We start from the raw sequence: 24,507 nt of genomic DNA, 5'->3' as shown, positions 1-24,507 counted from the left end.
TTTCATGGCACCTTCCCAATTTACAGAGTTTCTGGCTGGAGAACAGGACTAGATTAAAGGAAATAATGGGTTTGAACATCCAGATGACCCTCATTGCATTGCTGGGTGCGGCTGACGAAAGGTGTTACACACCGATTCAAATTTGGGGCATCTGGCTACCCAATTATTGTTGGCAGCGAAATTACTGATTGGAGCACTTTAGAAGCAAAACTCTGTGCACTCCTAATCATTGTGTTTACAAAGGATTGGACGAATCCTCACACAGCTCTCTTCCGTGATAGAGAGGTTGTTTGGGAGAAGATGGGCCCCGTTTATGAACTATATGGTAAAAGATTTCAATGAACTCTCACGTCCTGTAAGATTACAATTGCTACATATGTTTTTGATTGTAAGAAAGGCATGGTATCAACAGTAAGACAGACACAGTTTAAGGGTGTCATGTTGTTTGCCACATACACTTCATACACTGTTCTCTTCACTTTTCTCTATAGAATGTTGTCACTTGCAACCTTGGCATCAACACAAACAAATCTGGCATCAGCCTCCCAAACTCACCGGCTGTGCTAACTTCACTGGTGCTGCTTTGTTGTAGGAGTCAAGGACAGTACCACAGCGGCGAACATTTATCCGCGCCTTGACTATCGACGCGGTAGAGCCCCGGGTACCTCCGACACACAATGCAGGATTCTTCAGCTTTGATTCCAGGTCTTACGTTTCCTATTCTCAAAGGCTCATGAAAGTTATGGTCTGTCAGTGAAAAGGTCAAGGGTACTTCCCTCCTTGTAATCCTCTTTCAGTCTTGCCATCTTTCGCCTTTGTATCAAACGGCCATCTTGGAACTGCTGCTTCCTCGTGTGCTTTGTTTTTCTCAGAGTGTGCTTTTGTGTTGCACCTTTTATCCATGTGGGGGGGGGTGGTGGGTGTATGAGGGAAGTCCCCTTGTGGACCGTATGTAAAAGACTCCAGGTCCTCGTCGTCCATTGGTGACATTTCCATGGATCGGTCCAGGGGCCTCCTTGCCCTCCAACCCTTTTTTTTCCACCCGGAGGGGCCGGAACTGGGTTCTGAGACAGTGTCCCCTTCTCTGGCGTGCGGGCAGGCCTTGCCAAAGTCACTACGGCGGCCACGCACCTTGGAGGGAGGAATACCTTCAGCGCTGTGGGGGCTTCCTTCTCAGGGTCAGCCCCCTGAGCTTTCGAGAGAGCAGTTGCCACTAGCTCTTTCATCAACAAAGACATCCTGTGCCGCCTGGTCCTTCTTGGGCAGCTCAGCCTTCTCCTCCGTCCGCAGCTTCTCTGGCTTCTCCCGCAGTTTAGCCGGGTTGGACGACTTTCTCTTCGAGGAGGAGCTCGAGTGTCGGCTGGCAATGGAGGCAGAAGGTGATGTCGATCGCACCATGTCTGCTGTGGGACCTGCTTCCAGGGTGACCCTGGTGGAGCTGGACTTGCAGTTCTTGGCCTTATCTTGGACCCTCACGGGTGAGGCACCCTCACAGGACTTAGAAGACTGCTCCTCAGACCGACCGGCCTTGGGTGAGGCATGCCCCTGCTTGGAAACACAGGGCAGAGGCCTTGGCATTTGGCCATGCCACCAGTCTACTGTGCCTGTCCTTTGTGGTCTTCTTGGAGAAGCAGCGGCATATCTCGGAATCTCCATGCTTGTGGTCCAGATGCAGGCAGTTGAGGCATTGCAGGTGTTTGTCCTCCACAAACATTTTGAAGCCCGCACACTTCTTGGGACTTGAAGAGGGACCACCTTCCTTCTTCTCCTCCATCATGATCGGAGGGTGCGAAGAAGGACCGATGTCCTTCTGGAAACTTTGACGATCTTCATCCTTGAGGGGCGCTGAATTTCACAGACAACGGATCCCCAAAAATAGAAACTTTTTCTGTGAAAAACATGAAAAAAAACATAGCAATAGCTTGCAGAGCAAACTCTAGGACTCCCAACACTGAAGCGTGTCAGAGGAAGGGCTTAGAGAGAGGAATCTCCTTGGATGGGCAGCATGACCTAGAGAACAGGGATTGGTTTACAGGAGAAATACAGCTTGTAAGTGAAAGTGAAACTGTTTTGCTTTTACAAAGGATTCCCAGCCTGACGACAGGGAATAGTTACGAGCATGTGAACCCAAGCTGGAGAACAATAGTTACAGGTAAGTAACTTGTTACTTATCCTAATTATGATAAACAAGGAAGACACTAGATTAACCAAAGCCCAATCAAGGCAAGGGAGCTGAGCAGTCAGGACTTAGTCTCAGGAAAAGTGAGAGAGTGGTCTTGGGCTACAATGAGTCCACACAGAGCAACACCAGTAATTCCAGTTAGATAATAGTTATATAAAAATACAGTTATTTATTAGGGCTTCAGTTACACACCAACCATATGAAAATCACAGGTAAACTGCAGGGGTCGTCAGCAGGCTGCTCTTCTTCGTAGACGTCTTGGTTCCAACGATGATCAGAGATCAGTTGCAGGAGCTCTCCTTTTATCAAAAATTCAGACTGGGAGTGAGCCCAATCCTACCAATGGTAAGAATCTGCAACATTCGAAACAGCCAGTGGGTGCCCAATCAGGGACAACCACTGGTCATCACATCTGCCCAGCAACCGACATGCAGGCACCAGATGTGGATTTGAATTAGAAAGTTCCAGCCCCTTCTTCTGGCTCACACACACAAAGCCCCTTTGCTTGTGAAAGGCACAATTTTCCCTGGAAAAGTGTATTATAAGGCATTTTCCGACCTGAGAAGGAAGGAAGAAGGTCAAAGAACAAGTGACATCTTCCTACTGCCTGGGACACAGAAACCGTTAAAATATTAAAAAAGGAAGGCCGCGTCTCTAGTTTCTGGACCAACAGGAAAAACTCTGCTAAAAGATCCAATGTACTTCCAACAATGGATAAGAACACTCTCTGGTATTACAAAATGTACTTTAATAATTTTCTAAAAAACAATTGTAGTAAAATTTTAAGATCGCAGGCACTTACATGTGAAAAAAATTAATAACATTCATCCCTCACCCAAGAACAAAGATACAAACAACAGGGGTCGAAATTAGGATTTGTTGAACAAGAGCAAAAAGCATCTCCTGGCCATTTGTCTCGGGAGGATAGCTCAGGGGCATGTGCTCGCCTTGGAAGCAAGACGTCACAGAGCAACACACCTTCGATCCCCGGGTATTAAGCGCTTTATAAATAACCTATCATATCATATCATTAGGCATCACCCTTTAGGCAGGACCTATGTCTGCGAAACGAGGAACTAGTACATGGTGCGTGAGATGTAAACTAATGTTTTGTACATTATATGTTATCCAACATGCTTTAAATGTCTCTTAGGTGTGTCCTTTATTCTATTTTAAATCCATTCCCAAACATACACAGTTAATATTACATAGTTAGGCATGTATGGCATCACTTGCCTGGGGAGTCACAAGTAGCTCCTAGTAGCTCTTGGTTTCAAGCTGACCAAGCTCCTTTTGGCTATAGCCAGGAGAAAAATAGCTCCCAGCTCATGGTAATTTCGAACCCTGTAAACAATTATTCCGGGGACATCATACACAGTTGAAATCAAACAAATCTGTATCAATCTGTGTTCAAACATAGCCCAAAATGTTCCTGTCCTTATGATGTAACCTAATACAGGACCTGCCGCAGGGGCTGAGCATTAAAGAATGTATGTGTGTTCCTTCGTATTCAATCGAATTGCTGCATACCTGGACTATAAACAAAAACTAAAGAGACACTCGGCCTCATTAAGTGTGTGCCGGTCCAGTAACAACGGTGCCGGTAAGCCTACCGGCACTGTTGTTACCGGATCGGCACATTCCGAGTCTGCCGTCCCATCCGCCAGGCCTGACCACCGCCGGTGCTTCCCTCATCCCCATTGAGTCCTATGAGACTCAAATGGGAATGGGGATTTAAATTTTTTCTGGCGCCTGACTTCCAAGAACACCGGGGGTCGTAATTCCCTGTTGTTTCCGTGGCACCAGGTGCCGGAAAAATGCATGAGTCTGGTGGCAGCCTGCCGGTTTTACCGGCACGGCTAACGCCAGACTCCTAAGGAGGCCCACTGTCTTAGTCCAACAATTAGAAGGTTATTCACAATGATTCACCTAAATCTTGAGCATACCCCATATTAGACCAAAATATTGTCAATAATTAGCGAATAATCCATGTTACATAGGCAGCGACTTAGGTTCACCAAATCTTCACTACCGATGTGTCAGTCTTCAAACTGAAAGCCATGTCAGTCTGGCTATTCTGCAACCCAAAATCATACAGGAGACACATTTCAAATGGTATATCCACTGAATCATAAGAAGAATTAGCCATTCTCAAATGCAAAACAAATGCACTTTTTAACTACTATGTGTCCCGTGCCAACTCCAAGACAGAAGAAAGGGACTACAGATTCTCAACATTGTCCACCTATAGGATCTAAAAAAAAAAAAGGGGCAGGGTGGAACACATTAAAACGTGGGGCATATAGACCACAAGGAAAAGCTTAAATGTACCATACAGCAGTACCATCTTAAAGGAGAACTCCCCATCTCCTGACATGATGGAATGAATGATCTAATCCATCACCCACTACCAAACATGGCTCATCCCAATATTAAAGCAATCCCAATCAACATGTGAAAAAGCGCTTAACATAGAAATGCTTATAAAAGGATGGTACATGACAGGTCATTCATAACCTCTACGGAAATCCTGCCCTTTACCAAAATGCATAGATAGTTGTAAACACGTTGGTCTCTCCCTCACTCTTTCACCGTTTTCCCCAAGAAGCAACTAAACAGTTAGTGAAATCACAGAATTAGGATGGGGTCCAGGCTCAAAAAAGGTTTCACCCCTCAACATGCACCCCCAAGAACAATCATTATCAGGCGCCACAAGCTCCAAAACTTGCCTGTTCATGTACTGTCAAGAACCTGCTAGACTCACTTCCGGATAATTCTGGCCCGGCGGGAAAACACAGCTATTTCAAAAACAGCATGAGTGTGCGTGATGACGTCATCACGGAAATGCACAATGACATCACGCGCATGCCCCACGGCAGTAAAGGCCGATGGAAAACAAACCCACAACTCAGTGGTGGAGCCACACCCTCCAATACCATGTAGAAGGCAACCTCAACTATCCATAAAGGCTACACCCAGCATAATAAGATCAGTAATAGCTGCACCCCTAGGGTCAGATGTACTATACTACTCAAGGCCTGTGCCATGTCCAGAATGAGTATCTCCAAGACCCCACATATATAATCTTACTGTGATCAGACCCATAGGACATGATCATCAAATTATGATCAGCAGTTAGTAGCCTGCAGTTAATATCATGCCTTTTCACACTGGCATACATTGAGGCTGGGCAGCTAGTCATGGCTGCCACATAAATCGATAAGTAAATACAGCAGTCGATATCACCAATGCGAGGAGAGACCCACATCTAGGCCTCTAAATTGCAGATCCAATCCCAAACCCATGCAAACAGAATTTATAGTGACACATTGTGCCATTCAACACTTTCATTGAGCCGCAAAAGATGGCTTTTGGTGCAAGAAATCAAATTCTGTTCCAGATATAACAATTTGCGGTTTATCTCCTGTAAGTTGTTTACCCTAATCTTTTACATTTACCCAACGGATGTCCAAATAGGTATGGGATGTATTGATGAAGTGTTTAACTAGCGGCGCTTGTTCAATCCTATTCTTTATGCAACTCAGGTATTCGAGGAGTCTGGTTTTACACTTCCGGTTTGTTTTCCCTATGTAGTGCAAATCACAAGGACAAGTGATCAAGTACATTACATGCTCAGTATTGCAATGAGTGTGTTCCTCACTACTCCAAGGTTTATTCAATCCTATGTCCACAGTAAGTGATTTACAGGTAAAGGGACACATCACAGGAACCGCACGGATGGTGTCCGACCACCAGGGCCATCCCTCACAATGTAGTTTGTTTGTTTGTTCACATGTGGTTTGTTTTGCGAGATGTCATTCCTAATAATCACATTACTGATATTCATGCTTATTTTAAAAGCTTGAATGGGTCTGCAGGCAGTTTTGCTGAAAGCATGCATCCAGTTTCTTTGTATGATGTGTTTAATCTTGTATGACTGGTAATTCACTCACAAATACCATACACTCATCTTTCTTTTCCTTCGATTTGGTGCTCTAAAAGAGCCTCCCGATTATTACTGTAGGCTCGTTTGGCTGATTTTTTTCACAAATTTGGAGGGATGGCCACAATCCTTCCATTTACAGGATACATTTTTAGCTGCTAATTCAAAAGATTCTTTTGTGCTGCTATTCCTTTTCAACCTGAGAAATTGCCCAAATGGCAAATTATCCTTTAGTTGCTTGGCATGGTGACTACCATAATGAATTAAAGCATTTCTATCTGTCATTTTAGTACAGGGTTCAACCTGCAAGAGACCATCATGATGGTAAATACTGATATCAAAATAGCTCACTTCCACATTGCTCATGGTAACGGAAACTTTAAATAGCGATTCTGCAAACTGAGCGACTCGATAAACTCTTGTGCTGTGTCGTTAGTTCCTTCCCACAACACAAAGATATTGTCTATTTAACGGAACCATTTCATTATTTTAGATGTATACAGATTTATTCTGGCATAAATCGTGGTTTACTCAAACATCAAGATAAAGGTTAGGTGCCAAGGCCGCCCCCATCGCAGTTCCTTGCGTTTGTACAGATAGTTGTCCTTGAAACTGGAAATAATTATTGGTCAAAAGCAGTTTCAGTACACCACATGATGAAAGAATTGCTCACGGGATGGTCATCCTCTCTTTTGAGCAATACCTCTTTGATAACTTGCAAGGTGGCTTGTTGTATTCGCATATATAAAGATTGAATATCAAGACACATCAACAAGAAATTGTTAGAATCAAAAAGGTAGGCCTTCAATCTTATCGCGTCTCTAGCGTCTTGTATGTAACTTTGCATCTTCAACAGAAAAGGGTGTAAATATTTTTCCACATATTTAGAGAGGGGTTCAAGGATTGAGTTCACTTCGGAAATAATAGGTCTCCCCGGTGGCGTGATAAGTCTCTTGGGGATCTTCAGATGTAAAAAACAGGAATCCTACCGCCCTCCCTCACCTAAAAACCAGCCTCCTGTTTACTTATCATTTCCAGTTCCAAAGCTCTATCAACTTTCTTACTAATCATAGTAGTGAGAGCCGGACTGGGATCTTCAGTAAGTTTGCTATAACTCAACTCATCGGAAAGAAGATCATTACATTCTTCGACGTAGTCCACTGTATTGAGAATCCCAATACCACCTCTTTTGTCAGCCTGTCTGATAACGATCTCAGAATTGTTGGACAAACTACAAAGAATATCAACTTCGTGTTCACTCATATTGGAGTGGATCGAGCTGGTGTTAGGCTCAAGTCTTTCCACTTCCCAGAGTACCCTCTTCTAAAACGCCATAGATTCTACTGAGAAGCTATGTGCAGGAGGACAAAAAGACGAGGGGTAACACAGACCTGTATAGTTGGTGGATTGATAGTCACTTTGCGTAGCAAAATATTCTTTCAAATGTATCTTCCGCATAAACTGTTGGACCTCAACCTGAAATTCAAAAGAATCGTGATGTCTTGTAATAACAAAATTCAGACCCTTATTAAGTACACTTTCCTCGTCTTGGGTCAAATAATAAGTGGACAAATCAATCACCATTGTTTCCAACTCCGGATTTGTACCCGGTCTAGGTCCCAATCTCTCCAATTGTTACCCCGGCCTAAAAAAGGCCTGCGCTGTCTAGACTGGTAACGGCCTTGTGAGCCTCTCTCTCTTTGTGGTCTATTTCCCTGTTCACTAGGGATGGAACTGGTGCTGGGAATAGGGGGATACCCATATTGGAGGGCTGAACTATCTCCACTCGAACTGTATGACGTATACCTAAACCTCACATGTCTATTTCTTCTCGGTGCCTCATTATTATTGCTCCACGACAGTGTAGTCCTTTGATTTGTAAGGGAATTATTTATCATGACTGAAGTTCTGCAAATCTTTCTAAATCCTTTTTATTCTATCACTGGTAGCATCTACCTTGAACACATTGAGTACCTTGAGCACATTAAGTTCCTTGAGATGTAGACCTAGTTTGGACTTCAAAAGTTCCAAATGAATACTTTTCTTAATGTCTTCCTGAATTTGATTCAAATCTACTTCAATTGTTTGAGACTTCCTGTGCCATTTCAATGATTTAAATTAGCCAGTTGTGGCCATACTTGTTTGCAATGTAGCTCCACTTAATCTTGAAATCACTATTCTCAAGGAATAGTCTAGGTTCATTCTGTACCACTATACCCTGGGGAAGACCTTGATTTTTAAGATACTCTAACATAATTGCCCCATGCAGTTCAGTTCTAACAAGTCTCTTACGTAGTTGAGCCATCTTGTTCCATTTGTCATTATTACTGACATTTCTCAGACAGGGAAGCCATGATGCCTAACCTAACTATGTAGCAATGTGTAACTGCAGTAATAGGGAGCAGAATAATAAATTATTAACTCAATAGAAACTAGAGACGCAACATTCCTTTTATATACTTTCATAGTCTTAGGGCCTTGTCTGTTTCCACATAAAAATGATCAAAGCAGGCAAGGAAAGTAAAGCAGAAGGCTTTTTTTAACTTCCAAAAAGTCAAACACGATTCAAAATAAGCAAAATTTATTGGGTCCCATTGGGAATCTATGGCGGGAAAGGAGCAAAAAGAAAGTCTTTCCCAACAACCCTTATTTAAGACTTTGCACCGTGGTGAGAGAAGATGATGTTAGATTCAATAGGGAAAGGGACCCAGTACTGGACAGGGGTAGTCTATAATAACCGGGCACAGGAAGGGTGGGTGATGACAGAGGAGGACGACCAAGAGACCTGCATGCTGGAGGAAGGAGAGGCGGGTAAAGGAGGCAAGTAGTGGAGCAGGTGAGGTAATGACTAGAGTGTGAAGTGGTACTGCAGTGCGAGTGTGCATGGCGGTATTAGTGTACAGAGTTATTGAAAAACAAATTAATATTAGGTGAAATGAGGGTGACTGACTACAACTAGTTCTCCCTCCTCTACACTACTTGCTAGAGGGAGAATTAACATCAAAGGGAAAAGGAGTGAAACATGGGTGGCACAGTAGACTGGTGGGAGGAGTGATGTGCAGAGACTCGCAGTAAGAGTAGAAAGGAAGAGGTGCATGGTAGGAAAGGCCTGAATCTAGCAGCACAGTTGCAAGAAACCATCCCAACTCCCATTAGAATACCAACCAATTGATAGTCTAGAGAGGGTTTGTCCCTGAAGGAATCTAGTGAGATTAGGCATTCTTAAGACACGCTGAAGACGGCTAAAGACAATATTAGACTGTGGGGGTCAACCTTCTCAACTTACTAACCTGGGGCCAGGGATGCCTGGGTTAGGGTGGAGGTTCCACACTAGGGGCCTCATTAAGAGTCACCCGGTATGGAAATAACAGTGGCGGTAAACCCGCCACCACCGTTGTTTCCATACCAGGTGATCTCGAGTCCTGCAGGCGGAGGCGTCATTCCCGCCAAGTCTGACCTGGCGAGTTTAACACCACCCACCTGCAAGTGGACATGGAAACACCGGCACCATCACGAGATGGTGCCGGTGTTTCCACTTCCCCATTGAGTCCTGTCGGACTCAATGGGAATGGGAATTTACCGCAATTCCGCCTCTGGAATTCCAGGGTCACTGGGGTCGTAATGCCCCGGTAATTCCAGGAATCACGGAGGCGGAATGGGAATATGAGTCTGGCGGTAACCTTCCAGGATTTCAGGCATGGTTACCGCCGGACTCGTAATGAGGCCCTAGATGAGAGTGAGCGATGGCCCTACAACCCTTTAAATAAAAACTGTTGAACTGCCTCGGAGACTGGGAGCGATTCTTGAGCCATCAGTTACAGGGGCTTATTTAATACATTTAGTTTTGCTCAGTTCTCAGAAACCTACTTTAAATGAAGACATTATTTTGCCAGCTTTGTTAAGCAGTTTCCCGACTACTCTGTCCTTGTGTCAATATGTTTCCTTTTACTACGGCATTGTCTTTTGACATTTGTAAAAAAAAGAACTGGTTATTAAAGAAGCCTGGCCTTGAAGCCTGACAAATGAAACATTACTGACCATCCACCAGCATTTTTGGGCTATCTGCTTGAGAATACCACTGCTATGATTTCATTTTGAAATGTTTCATCTTTCAGCACTTATCAATACGATTTATGTTCAGGTCATGGGGCAGAGCCAGCTATTCTCCTAGCGGTATATGACGCCCTTTGCGTTGTTGATGGGGTCTCCTGCTTATTGGCAACTTTAGATCTCTGTAGTGATCTAAAGCAGAAGATGTCTCACCCGCTAGTCCTCAGGGATCTGTCATCCATGTGGCCAGGACACAGTCATCGCTTTAGGATCCAGTTCCTGGGGGTGGACCAGTGCGGGAAGATCGTCTGGGTGAGGGGGTCTTCCGGGAGAGGGAGTGGGACGCCTGATGGTGAGACGCGGTATCCCCCTCCCTGAAAACACCTTTACCCCATCCTACCCAGTAGGATATATAGGAATTTTACCCCCTCTCTTTCTCATCACAAACACTTTCACACGGACAGCCCGCTCTGGGAGAAAACAGACTCACACTCAAGCAGTGTACCCAACATGTCCCACTGCTATGGTGAGGCAATTACTGGTAACCATTCACACCTGACTTCCATTAATCTTCCCCACATGGATAAAAGGCAGAACACCAGAGCACACTGAGTGAGGCAAAGCACTCAAAGGAACAGCATTTCCAAGATGGCAGCTGAACGAGGGAAGAAATACGGCAAACCAAGAAGGATGCACAAGGAGGGAGACCCCCTTGACCTTTCTGGCAGAAAACAGTGGCTTTCCAGAATCCTTCAGATTAAAAACTGCAAAGCCAGGAAACCAGACTGAAGAATCCTACATTTTGTGTCAGAAATACCCAGAGCCCTCCTGCACGGCTGACCGAGTCGGGGAGGAGCTGCAGCCACTGTGGTACCGTCCTTGGCTCCAAGACCGAACGAGGGAGACCAATTGTGAACATTGTGCTATAGGGGTCTGAGCCCGAATGAGGGAGACCAATTGTGAACCTGTGAATGTGAAAATCATCATAAGAAAATAACTTTATTGGCTGTTTGTTACGTCAGGGCCTCTGCAATAAGAGACTGTCATTGGGAAAGAGAGCCTTTGGCAGAAGGCCCCGATACCTATTTTTTGAACGGTTTCCTCATGGCTGAGAAGCCACAGCATGTGTAAAGCTCAAGAATGGCGCCTTGTCCCGTGCTGAAAACGTGGGTAAGGGAAGCCAACTGCTCCACTATCTTGACATATTTCTTGAACACTTCTTTTTGCCTACATTGTTGTCCCACAACATTTGTCTTTGGAAGTAAGGATTGGAAATGGGTTTATTAGTATAGGACCTTCTATTTTGACAGAGACTCCACTAGGACAGCGTTATTATTTCAAGGTCATAGCTTGCTCCCATCCTTAGATTTAGGTTAGATAGGCTTTGTACCAACGCACTGAAGTTCAATAAACACCCTTGAACTGTGATCACTTGTGTCTGTCTTCAATGTTTGCTCCCATACCTTCCTTACTGTAGCATCCCAACAGATAAGCAGTCCATCAACAACTTTGAATCCCTAAAAATAGGCAAAAACTCCCAAAAAACAAAAACAGGGGATAAAAAATATTCCCAACAGAAAATAGGAAACAGACACAACACATCGGTAGTACAAGTAGAACCACAGTAGGAAACCACTATTATTACTGCCCAATCTGAATAGGTAAAAATGCATCTTTTAATGTGGATTAATAGCTAGGTGCAAAGTAGTATTACTTTTTTTAAACTTTCTATTTTACAGTTAAAACATACTTTTATTGGCTCATAAAATACTCCATTTATGAATGCGACTTACTTTTTACTCATTAAATTTACAAAAATAGAGCGAGCAAAATACTCCCACTTCAAAATCTTTTCTCGAGCACAGTCTGTAGCTTTTGGGACCACAAGGTACTGGTTTTCACTTTTGTCATCGCTCATGGGTAGTGAAGGTGTCATGTTATATAGGTTCCATCCCTTCCTGTCAGTAGGCCTCCAACTGTCAAATCAGCCCCTTAAATCTAGAACCCACTGCCTGTGAAATGTGTTGTCCCTGTAAGGTCCATCCTTTCTCCTACTTTGTTTCATCTTAAACTGAGCCGCTATGGGATCAAACTGCCAACTGTCCATTAATATGCCAATGACAGCCAGTTATAAATCCATGTGTCCTCTTTCTGGAATGCTTGTTACCTGGGTAAATGCCTTGCGGTGACTGAGTTTAAAACTTCTAAAAAACAGTTTGTACTCTTTGCCCCAGATAAAATCAACCTCTTTAATAGTCGTGCCTTAAAGAATTATCCAGACACTACTGACATGTTTAGCTGGCTCTGCTTGGTCCCTGGAATTTTTTCTAGACCTGAAAATCTCATTACGAGAACATAAAGGCTGCTCTGTTGTCTCGATTCCAGCTTTGCCTCCTTCGTAAGGGAAGGATTTTTTTTCTCCCATTGAACATTTTCTTTTCCTGATCCAGTCACTTGTACTGGACCACATTGATAGTGGAAATACCCTGTTGAAGGATATCTCAGATGAAGTTTTACAGCCCTCAGATCGGCAGCTCATTCAGCAGCTCGACTGGTAACAGTTCCATGTAAGTTTGACCATATTTCCATGATTTTGGCCTTTCTCCGTTGGAGACAGGAATTTAAATCGGTCTGTCCGACTTGTAAAGCATTAATGTTAGAACAAAGAAATGATCCTTCTAAATCAGACTTGTGCACTTGACATTAAATTTCCCACGCGTGTTACCTAGCTTCCCCCCAATTTCAGATTTACTTCCTTCCCTCATATAGGATATTGTATTACAGGACATACTTTGTTTTTAATTTTGATTATACATTGGATACTGCTCTGTATGCTCTTGAGCTAACATTTGGGCTTAACCAAACAGAACCGCAAAATACAACCAAGATACATTCAAAAACACACCACCACAAAACCTTTTTTTTTTATACATCAGTTTTTTTTTTAAACCTTTATTTATCTTGCACAGACAGACATATTACAGAACTTCCAATTACAATGACAATGACATGTATCGTATATACATATCAGTTTATCATCATGTCATTACACAGGTACAATTCAAGTTCCGTTTTGTTCTTCTTCTCTCAGTCTTTTATCTGCCAGTTATTGTCTGAACCAGCCCCAAATATCTCTCAGACGGTTTGTCATTGCCAAGACAGCAGTGTATGTCTCTTCGTTATCGTTCGCCCAGTTCATGTCTTTTATCCAGTCACCCAAGACCGGGAGTTCCTTGTTCTTCCATCTCATTGGTATCACTTGTTCGGCCAGTAATAGGCTCAAATTAAGAAATTTGCGTTGGGTGGGGTTCATTTTAGATACAATACCCAATATACATGAACCCGGGTCCCACTGCATTGGGTGATCAGACATTACATTCAGCTCATCACATACATTAGCCCAATACCCCTCAAGCTTTATGCGCGACCATAACATATGGAAAATGCGTGCTTCCTCAATCCCACATCTGAGACGTCCCGATTGCCGTGTCATATATGCTTTTTAGTCACGCAGGGGTGTAGTGAATCCTATTGAGTATTTTGTAGTGAATTAGCCGGTATCTGGAGTTACATGATATGCTCTTTGTCACTCCGCATATACACGTCCAGTGTGCGTCAGTGAGGATGGTCCCTAGTCTCGTTCCCATTCCCTTTTAGTGTTCGAGGCTTGAGATGCTCTGTGTGACAGCGAGAGCTTGTATAGCATGGAGGCGGATTTCCTTGAGGTGAGTACGTATCCCAGGGTTAAGTGCGTTGAGGGCTCTTCAGGGAAGCTCTCCCACATTTTGGCTATTGCTGAGCGCAGTCTAATGTATTGTAGCTTTTGGAGTGGACTGTCCCCTACAGCTCATCAATGTTATGGCTTCAGGGTTCACACTAGTCATTTGGGCTATTTTTCACTATATTTGTCTCCATATTTTGGCGTAAATTTGTACTGTTACCGTATTCAAACATGTTCTGTCTGTGCATTATTTTAAACTTAACACCCCAACTGTTTCCCCTTCTCTCCCCCACCATCATAGTTCCCAGAACTCCAACTATGCAATTACCCACCCTCCCCAATTCTGAACTCATTATCTAATTGTCGCACTCGCGTGCGCGGGTAGGGCATCACTTCAGTGACAGCAGGGGCCGGGGGAGTGTTCTTAACTCTCTCGCTGGGGTTCGATCTCACTCATGTTGCTATCTCACATATTGAGCTGCGATAACTTACAGGTTACCTCGTTAGGAGCCTTGGAGAATTGCTGCCTGCTTTGTATGATGGATCTATGCCTGTGTCCCCTTACCCGTTTGCTGAGGAGGTTGGGGGGGGCGGATCGACGTATGGCCAAGGGTATTGGTAAGGAGTGGCGTCCTAGGCAGTCACCTCAAAGCACAGATGGCACTACCGCTGTGAGGATTCCGCTATGCTTCTCTGTATTTGCCGGATCTCTCAGTCTGCTATAGTGGTCGTATTAGGACGGTGTGGTAGTTGCCTGTGCCTACGAGTGTAACTAAAACCCTACTGCTTGTTTTGCCATGTGGGACAGTGAAGCTTCTTGCCTTCGTCCGCTTAACATTGCGTTTTGTGGCTGCGTTGCCTGGAGGCCTTGGCACCTAGTCTGCCTGCCGAAGCTGGAGGCGGAGTACTTCCTATTGTTACCGGGGTACTGGGTGCGTGTGCCTCCCATCCCCAGGCCTCTTCACGGGTCGAGCCACATGGACAGTTCACACCATGGGGCTGGCGGCTTTAGACCTTGTGCTCTGTACTACTATAGGCCATTCCGTAATCTGCATGTCCTGTAAAGTATATTACCTTTAAATGTGTATTGTTTAGTGTTTATTGGGTGCAACATGCACCAGTGCAGCAAGGCTTATGGGATTAATGTGCCTCTTCCCTGCATATGCGACCTAGATAATGGTACACCCTGCAGTGTAGAGCAGAGCTGGTGATGTTGCCCTTAATCCTATCTGTTATGTTCCCATTAACACCACATTCTACATGTCACTGTTTGATTCCTCACCAGTTCGTGTCACGCGGATATACTATGGTCATGCGCCACTCGGGCCGGTGAAGTGAGGAATCAGATTGTTTAATCACTGTAGTGAGGGCACTTATGCTTGTCCTCGTCGATGCCGCATTTGGATTACACTGTGGTACCGACAGATCCGTTAACCCAGGAGCCACTGACCCTTATATATTCAGGCTCCGGTGTGTTCTGACCTTGGGGCAGCGTGCCTCCCCTTGCTCGTTCGGGCAGCGCTGCGGGAGGAAGAGATGGCTCTAATGCTCTGTGTCTCGTTCTCGCTTCCAGTGGAGCCTAACAATGTCTACTTGGCTATAGCTTGGCTATCACGCTGAGTGTTCTCCTAGCTGCAGGTCAATCACCTCGCTCCACGACACCCTGCTCCTCTCCATCTGCACTTTTTGCTGTTTATATCTATGGTGAACACAGTGCGTGGTGTACCCGTTGTTGATCCCTCAGTGTGCGTGCACGTGGGCCCTGCACCACAGTCTTAGGCAGGTCTGCTGGTTTCCACCAAGTCACGCCAACCAGGCGACCCGCAGGTAGTCGTTTTCCAAGTATATTGTGCGTGCAAGGGCAGTGACACGCCACCGCAGGGCCCCCAACGGGCCGTGGTCAGGGTTCTGCTGCTGCGTATGTCGCGAGAGGATGTTTTGCTTGTCCCACAGTCCATGCACCTCTGCAATTACTCGGGCGGCTGATAGACGTGAAGCACCCGCACTGTTCCTCTGTTGAGCGCAGTCTCCTTGGACGAGTCCACTTGCGATGGTCTTTGGATCCACGTGATGTCTGTCGGGCCCTTGACAGCATGCGCACAGGCTGCTCCCCAGCTCACGGTGGCAGGCCCCAGGCGGCTTCCTCCGATCGCGTATTCCCTCTGCTGAGGCCGCATGGGGCCGTGTGGAAAAGTTATTGTAACTCGGGTTGTGCTGCACAGATTCGCCCGAGATTTCGCTCTCGTGTGTACAGGGCCTTCACATCAGTTTTCTTGGGGAACTGGGCATTTTTTATGCTAGTATTCCGGCCCGGACCCCTGCTCGCCTCTGGAGTGTGCGCTCAGTGCTGCATTCGGCACCCAGCACAATAGCGTCTACCCCACCCCCACAAAACACATTTTGATGGACAGTGGGCCTGCACACAGGCAAAGAATTCATAACTTCCAATGGTCTCATTCGCGCCCACAAACCGCCCACCCCTACCCCAATCTACTTTTTTGGTAACATTAGTGGTAGATAGCATTTTAACATATAACAAAAAATAAATAAAACTGCAGAACCATTACAGATGCAGGTAACTCATCTTTTAAAGCTCTGTCCAGGCGCTCTGGGGCAAAATACATACAAACCTCCTAATTTGTATATGGCTTGCACCAACAGAAATGACTTCACAGCAAAGGACATTGCAAGGAGCATCATCAGTCTTGATACTTGAAGGCACCATAGAAGCGACTTTAGAATAAGTTGTCATAAGAAAGCCAAGTGGCAAATAACGTTGTGGTGCAAAATACCTAATTTGCACTATTGTTATTTATGCAGCAACTCTATAGTCAGGCTTTTTTAAATTAATAGCATGATATATTAACATAAGCTCTGAAGTGAATCACAGAGCTGCAGATAAGACACAGTGTGATTAAATGATCTACCCAGGATCATACACTTCAGTTAAATGGTGAAAACGGGATGTGGAAAATTAAAACTGAGCACATCTTCACAGGTTTAGTTGATATAGTTAGTTATTAAGGTTTCCCTTTGAATTTCATGTGCTTAAATAATACTTTATTTAAAGCAATGCCTTGGAAGCAAAGCACATTACATAAGAAACTACACTTTCATAATTAACTTTACACTATATACATCATTACAGAAATATATTGAGCAATAAGAGGGTGGCTTTAGTTGTATTCCCCCCATCCTGCATGCAAAGTCACAATAGCATCATGCAGGTTAATGTGAACCTTACAAATCCGAAGAATCAGTGAGTATAGCTCCATTCTTCTTTGACCATTTTAAAATGGCCGTACTTTTATCTAGTAATTTTAGTCCTTTCTCTACTGACTTTTCAGTTATCCCAGTCCTTTCTTTACTGACACTACCCATGATCCTCCATGGCGCATGGCGTTTCCATGGCTGCTATGGAAGGACGCGGAACCGTGAATCCGATTCAGCTCCGAAAATAGATCCCGTACAGATCGTTCTTTCCTGCACTCTAGGTAAGCGTCTCCACATTTTCACTTATACTAGACACGTATCCGTCTCTATGATATTTCACTTATTAAACCACATTCCCTTACTCTGCAGGCACCTTTGCACGCTTGTTGCAGCGCTCACTGTGACCTGGACTTGCCGTCTCTACAGCAATACTGCTGAATTGATATTCCTCCACCTGTCTACTGAGCTAGACGCACCATTGAGGTACTTGTTATAGCAACTTCTTATTTATTTACCAGAACTGTCTGTGCCAGTTTCATTCACTGACATCTTGATCCATTTCCTAAACCCATATACATAGGTTGGACTTCTGAATGCTGCCACCATTCGCTGGCATGATATTGAGTTATACCGTGACCCTTTCACCGCTCATCTTAATTTCATCACGTCTATTCGTTTAGTTTCCAGTTAATAGATTTGCTCATTAGTTTTTCGTTTTATACAGACCCTTTTTCCCCCTTCTTTTGATTTATCTTCAGACATAGCGCGTTGTGCGCGGCTTTCTAAATATCGACAATAGTCATCCCCTCTTAACACTTTGTTTGCTTGAGATTGGAACCAGTAATTTACACGGTTAATTATATATTTCTTCTTTAGATTTCTTTTTTATCATTCCTTACTCTATTCAATATTCATGCTTCTATCACAACCCACGGTTACTTAAAACCGGTGACCCTGAAAACAGCAATTGAATGACTCTGTTGCCAGTCCCACATAATGATGAGTACCCAGGCAATGTTCATGTTTTCATGAACAACATTATGCTAACCTAATCACTATATAAGAATAAGTTATGTAATTTTGAATTTCGGTTAACGAGGAGATTCAGTATTATTAAAAGTCATGGAGTATTACATATGTACATTATGTAACTGTATAATTCACTGAAATTGAATAATAGTTTTTGTTTTTTACAAGCAACTGAATGATTGTTTTCTCTTTGTGTTAAGAATCCAAGTTGGGCCATATGAAGAAGAGGAAAGTATCCTTGAAACGCGTCGCCAAGTGAATTGGACTCCATATGTATGCATCTCTTTCTTCAGAAAAAATCCTTTTTCGCTTTTCATTTTTTTCTCTCCAAACTTGATGTGATCTTTTGATACCACTTGTGCTTCTTTATGTTGTAAATTTCATGTCGAAAGAATTGAATCACATTATTTGTGATATAAAAAATGTTTTTGTATAATTTTGTCTATTGACATTTCTTTTTATGAAGTATTACTCCTTAAACATTCTGTTGATGTATAAAAAATAACAGTATTGGACCTGATCCAAACACTCAAAAGTGTGCAGCGGACGGGAGGATTCCTAGGTTGAATCCTTTTCTTTTAACCTTACAAATCCACCTTAGGTAAAGCCAAAGTCGTTATTTTATGAAGCCTGCAGCATTATGCAACCTTCCCCCACCTGATCACTCCCTCCCATGCACATTCCTTAAGGGACAAAAGGCCCTGCTAATAGCCCCCCTCCCTCCGATCAGTGCCTAATGGCTCACATTAGCTCACGCAGCTCCCTGGGGCATTGTCCTGCCAGTGGTATGCCTCTCCCGTTTGGAAAGGGGAGGTGTCCTGCTTCCAGGACATTGAGCATGCTGAGCAGGAATTGCTCAATAACATTGTCCAAGCGGGACACCTTTCCCGTTGGGCACCCTGATTGAGGTGCCGAACGGGAGAGGTGTCCCAGTGACAAAAGTCCCGGTTAAGCTCTCAAAAGAGCCTTTAGGGGCTTGGGGGGGCAATTTGCCCCCTCGCTCGGTACGCCACTGGCTGCATTAATGTGCACATATCGCATCCAGTGGTCGAAGTGTATGAACAAAAAGGAGTGGAACTATCTGCGTTGCCGGCCCGCCCCCCCCACACACAAACCTCATCGCTATGCCCCCTCCCGCGCAATCTGAACCTCCAAACACACCCGCAGTTTAAGGGAATGTTCACAGAACTTCTTCCTACTCTTATTTTAAAAGTAAGCAATTCCGGAACGATTTCTTTTTTTTTCTTTTTTAAACGATAGCAACAGTAAAACGATTTTAAAAAAGTAGAGGAGCACCGCTCCCGCCCTCTATGAACACCAACAGACCCCTTTGGCTAGCAATATATAGTAGACGATCATAGACATTTGTAAGATCCACATAGTCATCACCCTAGTCATTGTAATGCTAGCATGCCCGCCTTTGGCACCCCACAGACAGGAAATCTGTCAAGTCACACTAAATGCGGAAAAACAAAATCGGTAATGGATTGAAGCAGAAACATAAATTACACTACAGGGTGAACGTTGGTGTGCTTGGCAATGACATTCTACTAAAAGCAGAATTGAACCAAGCCAAAGAACCTGTGGTACTTCAAAAATACCTTTACATAACTCCCTCCGTTGGTTTGTAATGCTAATCACCTGTTGGTCAACCTTTCCTCCTTTAAGGCTAGCCTCCCTCGCTTACACACGGTTGTTATATACTGTAGCAGACATTTACAAGAGAACAGTCTGATACAAACGGTATTTTATGTTCTGCTACCGTTTGATGGGTATCATTCTCCATGGTTCTACTTTTCCTGTCTCTTACTTTATCCTTTCGATGTCTTTACTTTGTTTTTTTTCTACCGTCTTTAAAACAAGCATTTGCTTGCGCATAAAATGATTGAAAATTAAAACATCACGCACCTGGAGTTAGCTTCTGATCTTTTTCGTGTTGCAACCATGTGATGATCATCTAGTTCCATGCAACAATTTCTAAGAAACTGCTCTCACAAAAAATGCTTGCCACTACGGGTTGGTATAATTCAAAGTATTCCAGTCAGTATTAGGTTTGGTCTACTGCCCTATTCCCTGGTAATCTGTCTTCTTCTTTTGCCCTATTCCCTCAACCCATAGACAAGCCTGGTTCCCATCCCTCCGAGCAGGGGCACAATATGCCACTAACCAGAAAGGCCTTGGTGCAGTAAGACGACTACAATGGTGATCAGCATAGTGTAAAAGCTGAATAGCATAAGACAAAGCGTTGCTCCATGTCACGGTTACGTCTATGCGAACACATCTACTTGGTGACGTATAATTAACGCTGTAACGTCCTCCAAGGAGGAAGGGCAGTCGCGGGTAAAGAGATGACCGAGTCTGATGTGTTTGTCAGTGTGCTGCGGTTAGCGCGCACAGCGGCCCGGCCCAGCTCCCCAGTCATACACAACTGGGAGCGCTGGCACCGTCACAACACTGGCGACGAGGATGGGATCAATCCGCACCCCACGCCTTTAAAGACACTGCACCTGTATAGAGGGTAGCAAGCCATACTCTCTCTTGCCCCCCCCATCTCCCTCCACCTCGTGAGGCCTAAGTAGCACACGCCAACACCCTCAAGAAAAGGCAGTGAGAGGAGAAGCGCACGCACACACAACTAAACACAGCAAGGGGGGGAGAGGCACAGTAAGACACCACACACAATTGCTACAACTCCTGCAACCCCAGCCAGGCTGGCCACGAATTTCAGTCCCAAGCCCACGCTACACACTCAAGGGCATGGGGACATGGAGGGGTTCCCATGGCCCCTTTTGACCCATACTTATAACCATTGTTGGTGGCACCCAGATTGGCCCTGTGGCTACAGAAATTTGAGATGGTGACATCGCCAAACACCAGGGAAGATGAGCTCACACAGGTTATGAAGCATAGGCGATGACACACTGCATATTTTCAATTCGCTATCACAGGCCCCCGGATGCAGATGATGTATACAAATCAGCAAAGGACGCCCTAACACATAATTTAATGCCCCAACTCAACCCAGACTATGAAATCTTTAACTTCTGCACAACGGAACAAGCTGAGGGAGAGACACTGGACTCCTACAACACTCGCTTACGACGGCTCGCCCCATCATGCGAATTTGACAATGTAGACAGAGATCAGACAGCAAATCATAAATGGGATGTATTATGAGAAATTACGGAGGACCATATTAAGTGAAAAAGCAATCTCCCTACCTCGCATCATAGAATATGGCCGTCAAGGGAACTTTCACATGATAAAACCGCACACATGAGCACCACACTCAAGAGGCTGCAAATACCTCCCGCCCCAACAGTAGCTACCATCACTGATCGACCGCCGCTGTGAGGAGAGAACCAAGTTCCTGCCCGCATGACGGGGGTCAGGGGAGACATTGCATACCTGGACCAAACGACTGCGGGAGGTGTGGTGGACAGCGACATGGGAAACCCAACTGCACGGCACAAGACACCACGTGCAGTGCATGCAGCCGCATGGACTACTACGCCAAAGTCTGCCAGTACTTGAATTACCCAATCTGTCAATGCAGCTCTGCAGGTAGACCAACCCCCACAGGGACAGGAAGCAAGCTAAAGCACGAAAGGTCGAGGCAGATAACTATTTCTCATCGCCAGAATCGGAAGGGGAGGAAGACCAGACAATGCCGACCATTGCAACATGCCAAGCCAGGGAAAAGAAGGGGAAAGTACATATGTTATGTCTACGTCACCATGCCTACGTGGTCACATATAATAAACGCTGCAACGTCCTGTGAGGAGGAAGGGCAGTCGCGGTTGGCGCGCGCAGCAGCCCAGCCTAGCTCGCCAGTCATACACAACCAGGAGGGCCTGCACCATAACAACAATCACCACAAAACCTCTTTGCAACTTGCATTAAGTACTGTCCTGGTATTTGTCTTTCACTCAAACTCATTGTCCAGAATATACAATTCGACTATTTCACTGTGGACTGCTGTATTTACGTTAATGGCAATGCAAGTTACTGGTTTGGTTTTAAATCATAATCATAAATCAATTCAAGTTGTTTGGAATTGTATCAATAACAAAAGCAGCACAAGCTTAACTTCTAGAAGATGCATGAACTAACGATTTCGGGTTGTAGCACATGACACACAGAGCACCGATCCGTGCGTTTGAACTGTACATCTAGAAATAGCCTACAGGGTAGAACAGAGTAAACAGACACATCATTTTCACCGCCGCGTGTTTTGTTGTTTATCAACCCAGTCAGAGAAAAGCGACAACAAATGGTAGCAAGGCGCCACCGTCCACTTTCCATCCCTCGTAGGTACTCTTGTTCCGCGCCAGGCATTCATTTATGGTTGTTTTTACAGCAGATACGACGTGAAACTTCGTCGAAAGAGGCAATAAGAAGCAGGGCACCTATCTATCCAAAAGCTTTGGTTGCCTTATTTTCCAATTCAAAACAGAAACACCGGCAGGTAAGATTCAGACTTCGTGGACTAACTGCAACTAGAAAATCTCTCACTTAAATGACTAATAGTAACCCTTCTTTATAATTAATTTCCAATCTACATACGACTCCGCTTACCGTACATAAAACGAACTGCCTGTCACTGGCAAGTGCCCGATTTCATCGCAGCTCAGAACGTTATGGTCAGTGATGCTCTGAATCTAGGTTTACAAAATGGCTCTGAACCGGTATTCACGAAATGCAATTTCAGCAGGACAGTACTACAGTGACTGAGGCATTAGCATCTTTGCCCCAGAGAAAAGCACAAGTGATCGCCAAAGCTTCACAATTTCCGACGCATGTTTAGCAGGTTGTTCATCGTGAGAGGGGGCTAATGGGAGCTGGTTTCACTGAGTAAACTGGCATTTTACGTTTCACAAACTATAAGAAGAACCGCTGTAGCATTTTCAAAAGTAGGGACCAAGCGCTGGCCGCAATGTCCCCTTCCATAAACGTGTGCTACTTCTGCTTGGGTCACGGGATAAACCCGCAGGGGATAGAAAACTATACATTCTGTGATTTATGGGTCTGCAAGAATGTTTAGGCTTGGGATTTCAGTGGAAGGTGTGTGATGATCTGGCTATGAGGAAGAGGGCGGCGCATGAGCTCTGCGTGCAGCTGCTGCACGTAAGGGATGTCTATGTTGCATGAAGATGCCGGTGCATGGGGCCGCACGACATTCAGTGTGCGTTGAGTGATGTTGAGGGTGGCTGCGGTGCTTGGGCTGCAATGGATAGCTGCGCTGCTAGATGCTCGCAGGGAAGTGGTTGCTTCTAATTACCTGTCCTCGGACACGCTGATCACGCCGTCCTCTTTGGGCACGGTCACAGCCATGTTCACCAGTTCTTGCGAACCCTCCACTTTATTAAGCAAGATGGGTTTGCGGATCAGCGACTTAGGGTGGATCTCGGCCGCCATGCTGAACACTGTTGACTGCCCACTGCCCTGTTCACATCCTACTGCCACCAGGAACCAAAACACAGGCTGCAGCAACGGAAGGCGGAGCCACGCCAGTGTCAACTCTGTGGGAGGGACCAAACCACTTCCGGGAACAAGCCTGCAATTTCTAGACCGTGAGAATCTGCACCATGAAGAGGCCTTGCTGTGGGGGGGTGTGGTCACGTGACGGCAGCGTGCGACAGGGTCAGGCAGGCTGTCACAGGATTATCGACGCACCGCGTTCTATCCGCCTTTGACAGTTTGCCTGGCCCTGATGCAACAGCCCACAATCTCCGGACGCCAGATCTAGTTGCAAGTCTGTGACAGGACAAAGGTCTTGCTACTGGAATTTGGTCTCGGCTTTAAAATCGCAGAACACATTTTTGAGCTGATCGATTTCAATCCACCACGCCACCACCATGTCCACAATGAATGTCGCCAGGTGGGGGGAAGTAGGCTTATTTTTCTGGTGCGCGCGGTGCTACTAACAGGAGACCGGTGAACTTTCCCGTGAGTTTATAGGTGAAGGAACCTGAATTTGGTTTATTATTACTGAAAACAAATGAAAACAAATCCATTTTCAAGCCTTACATAGAAATGTCAACTCCATTAACCAATTAATAACTGACAGAAGCGTACCAAAAAAAGGAATGTAACTGACTGCGGCGGGGAAACAGGGTAGGAAGGGAGCAATGCAGCACATTTTTCAATGGTTACAGTCATGTTGGTTGACAGCCAATTGAGTTGAATCAGATTTCAGTTTAGCTGGTGGTGAAATGGAGACGTATGCTTTAACTTCACAAAGAACAGTTGCAGAATGGTGAAAATGGGTGCAAAAAGTAGTTGAGCTGTTAACAGTAAAAAATAATAGTGGAACACCCACCGCTCCTGACCGTTCCTGCGCCCTTGGACCACTGATTAATAGGTTAA

At 44.9% G+C, this 24,507-nt stretch overlaps 1 protein-coding gene across 2 annotated transcripts in view; it reads right to left on the bottom strand.

Moving 5' to 3' along the window:
• WDFY2 (WD repeat and FYVE domain containing 2) overlaps nucleotides 1–23,722 on the bottom strand; it is a 1,061,998-nt gene extending 1,038,276 nt beyond the window's left edge. Inside the window, exon 1 of one of the 2 annotated variants that reach the window (XM_069640687.1) lies at nucleotides 23,420–23,722. In XM_069640687.1, the coding sequence (XP_069496788.1) occupies nucleotides 23,420–23,556 (137 nt within the window). In that variant the 5' untranslated portion in view covers nucleotides 23,557–23,722. The remainder of the gene's footprint in view (nucleotides 1–23,419) is intronic. The other variant, XM_069640686.1, reaches the window with a different exon arrangement.
• Between the last annotated feature and the right edge of the window lie 785 nt (nucleotides 23,723–24,507).

This window comes from Ambystoma mexicanum, chromosome 7q (genome assembly GCF_040938575.1).
Source record: "Ambystoma mexicanum isolate Mex_15411 chromosome 7q, UKY_AmexF1_1, whole genome shotgun sequence".
Taxonomy (NCBI): Eukaryota; Metazoa; Chordata; class Amphibia; order Caudata; family Ambystomatidae; genus Ambystoma; species Ambystoma mexicanum.
Note: the sequence above shows the minus strand (reverse complement) of the source record. Positions and strands in the feature narration are given on the sequence as shown.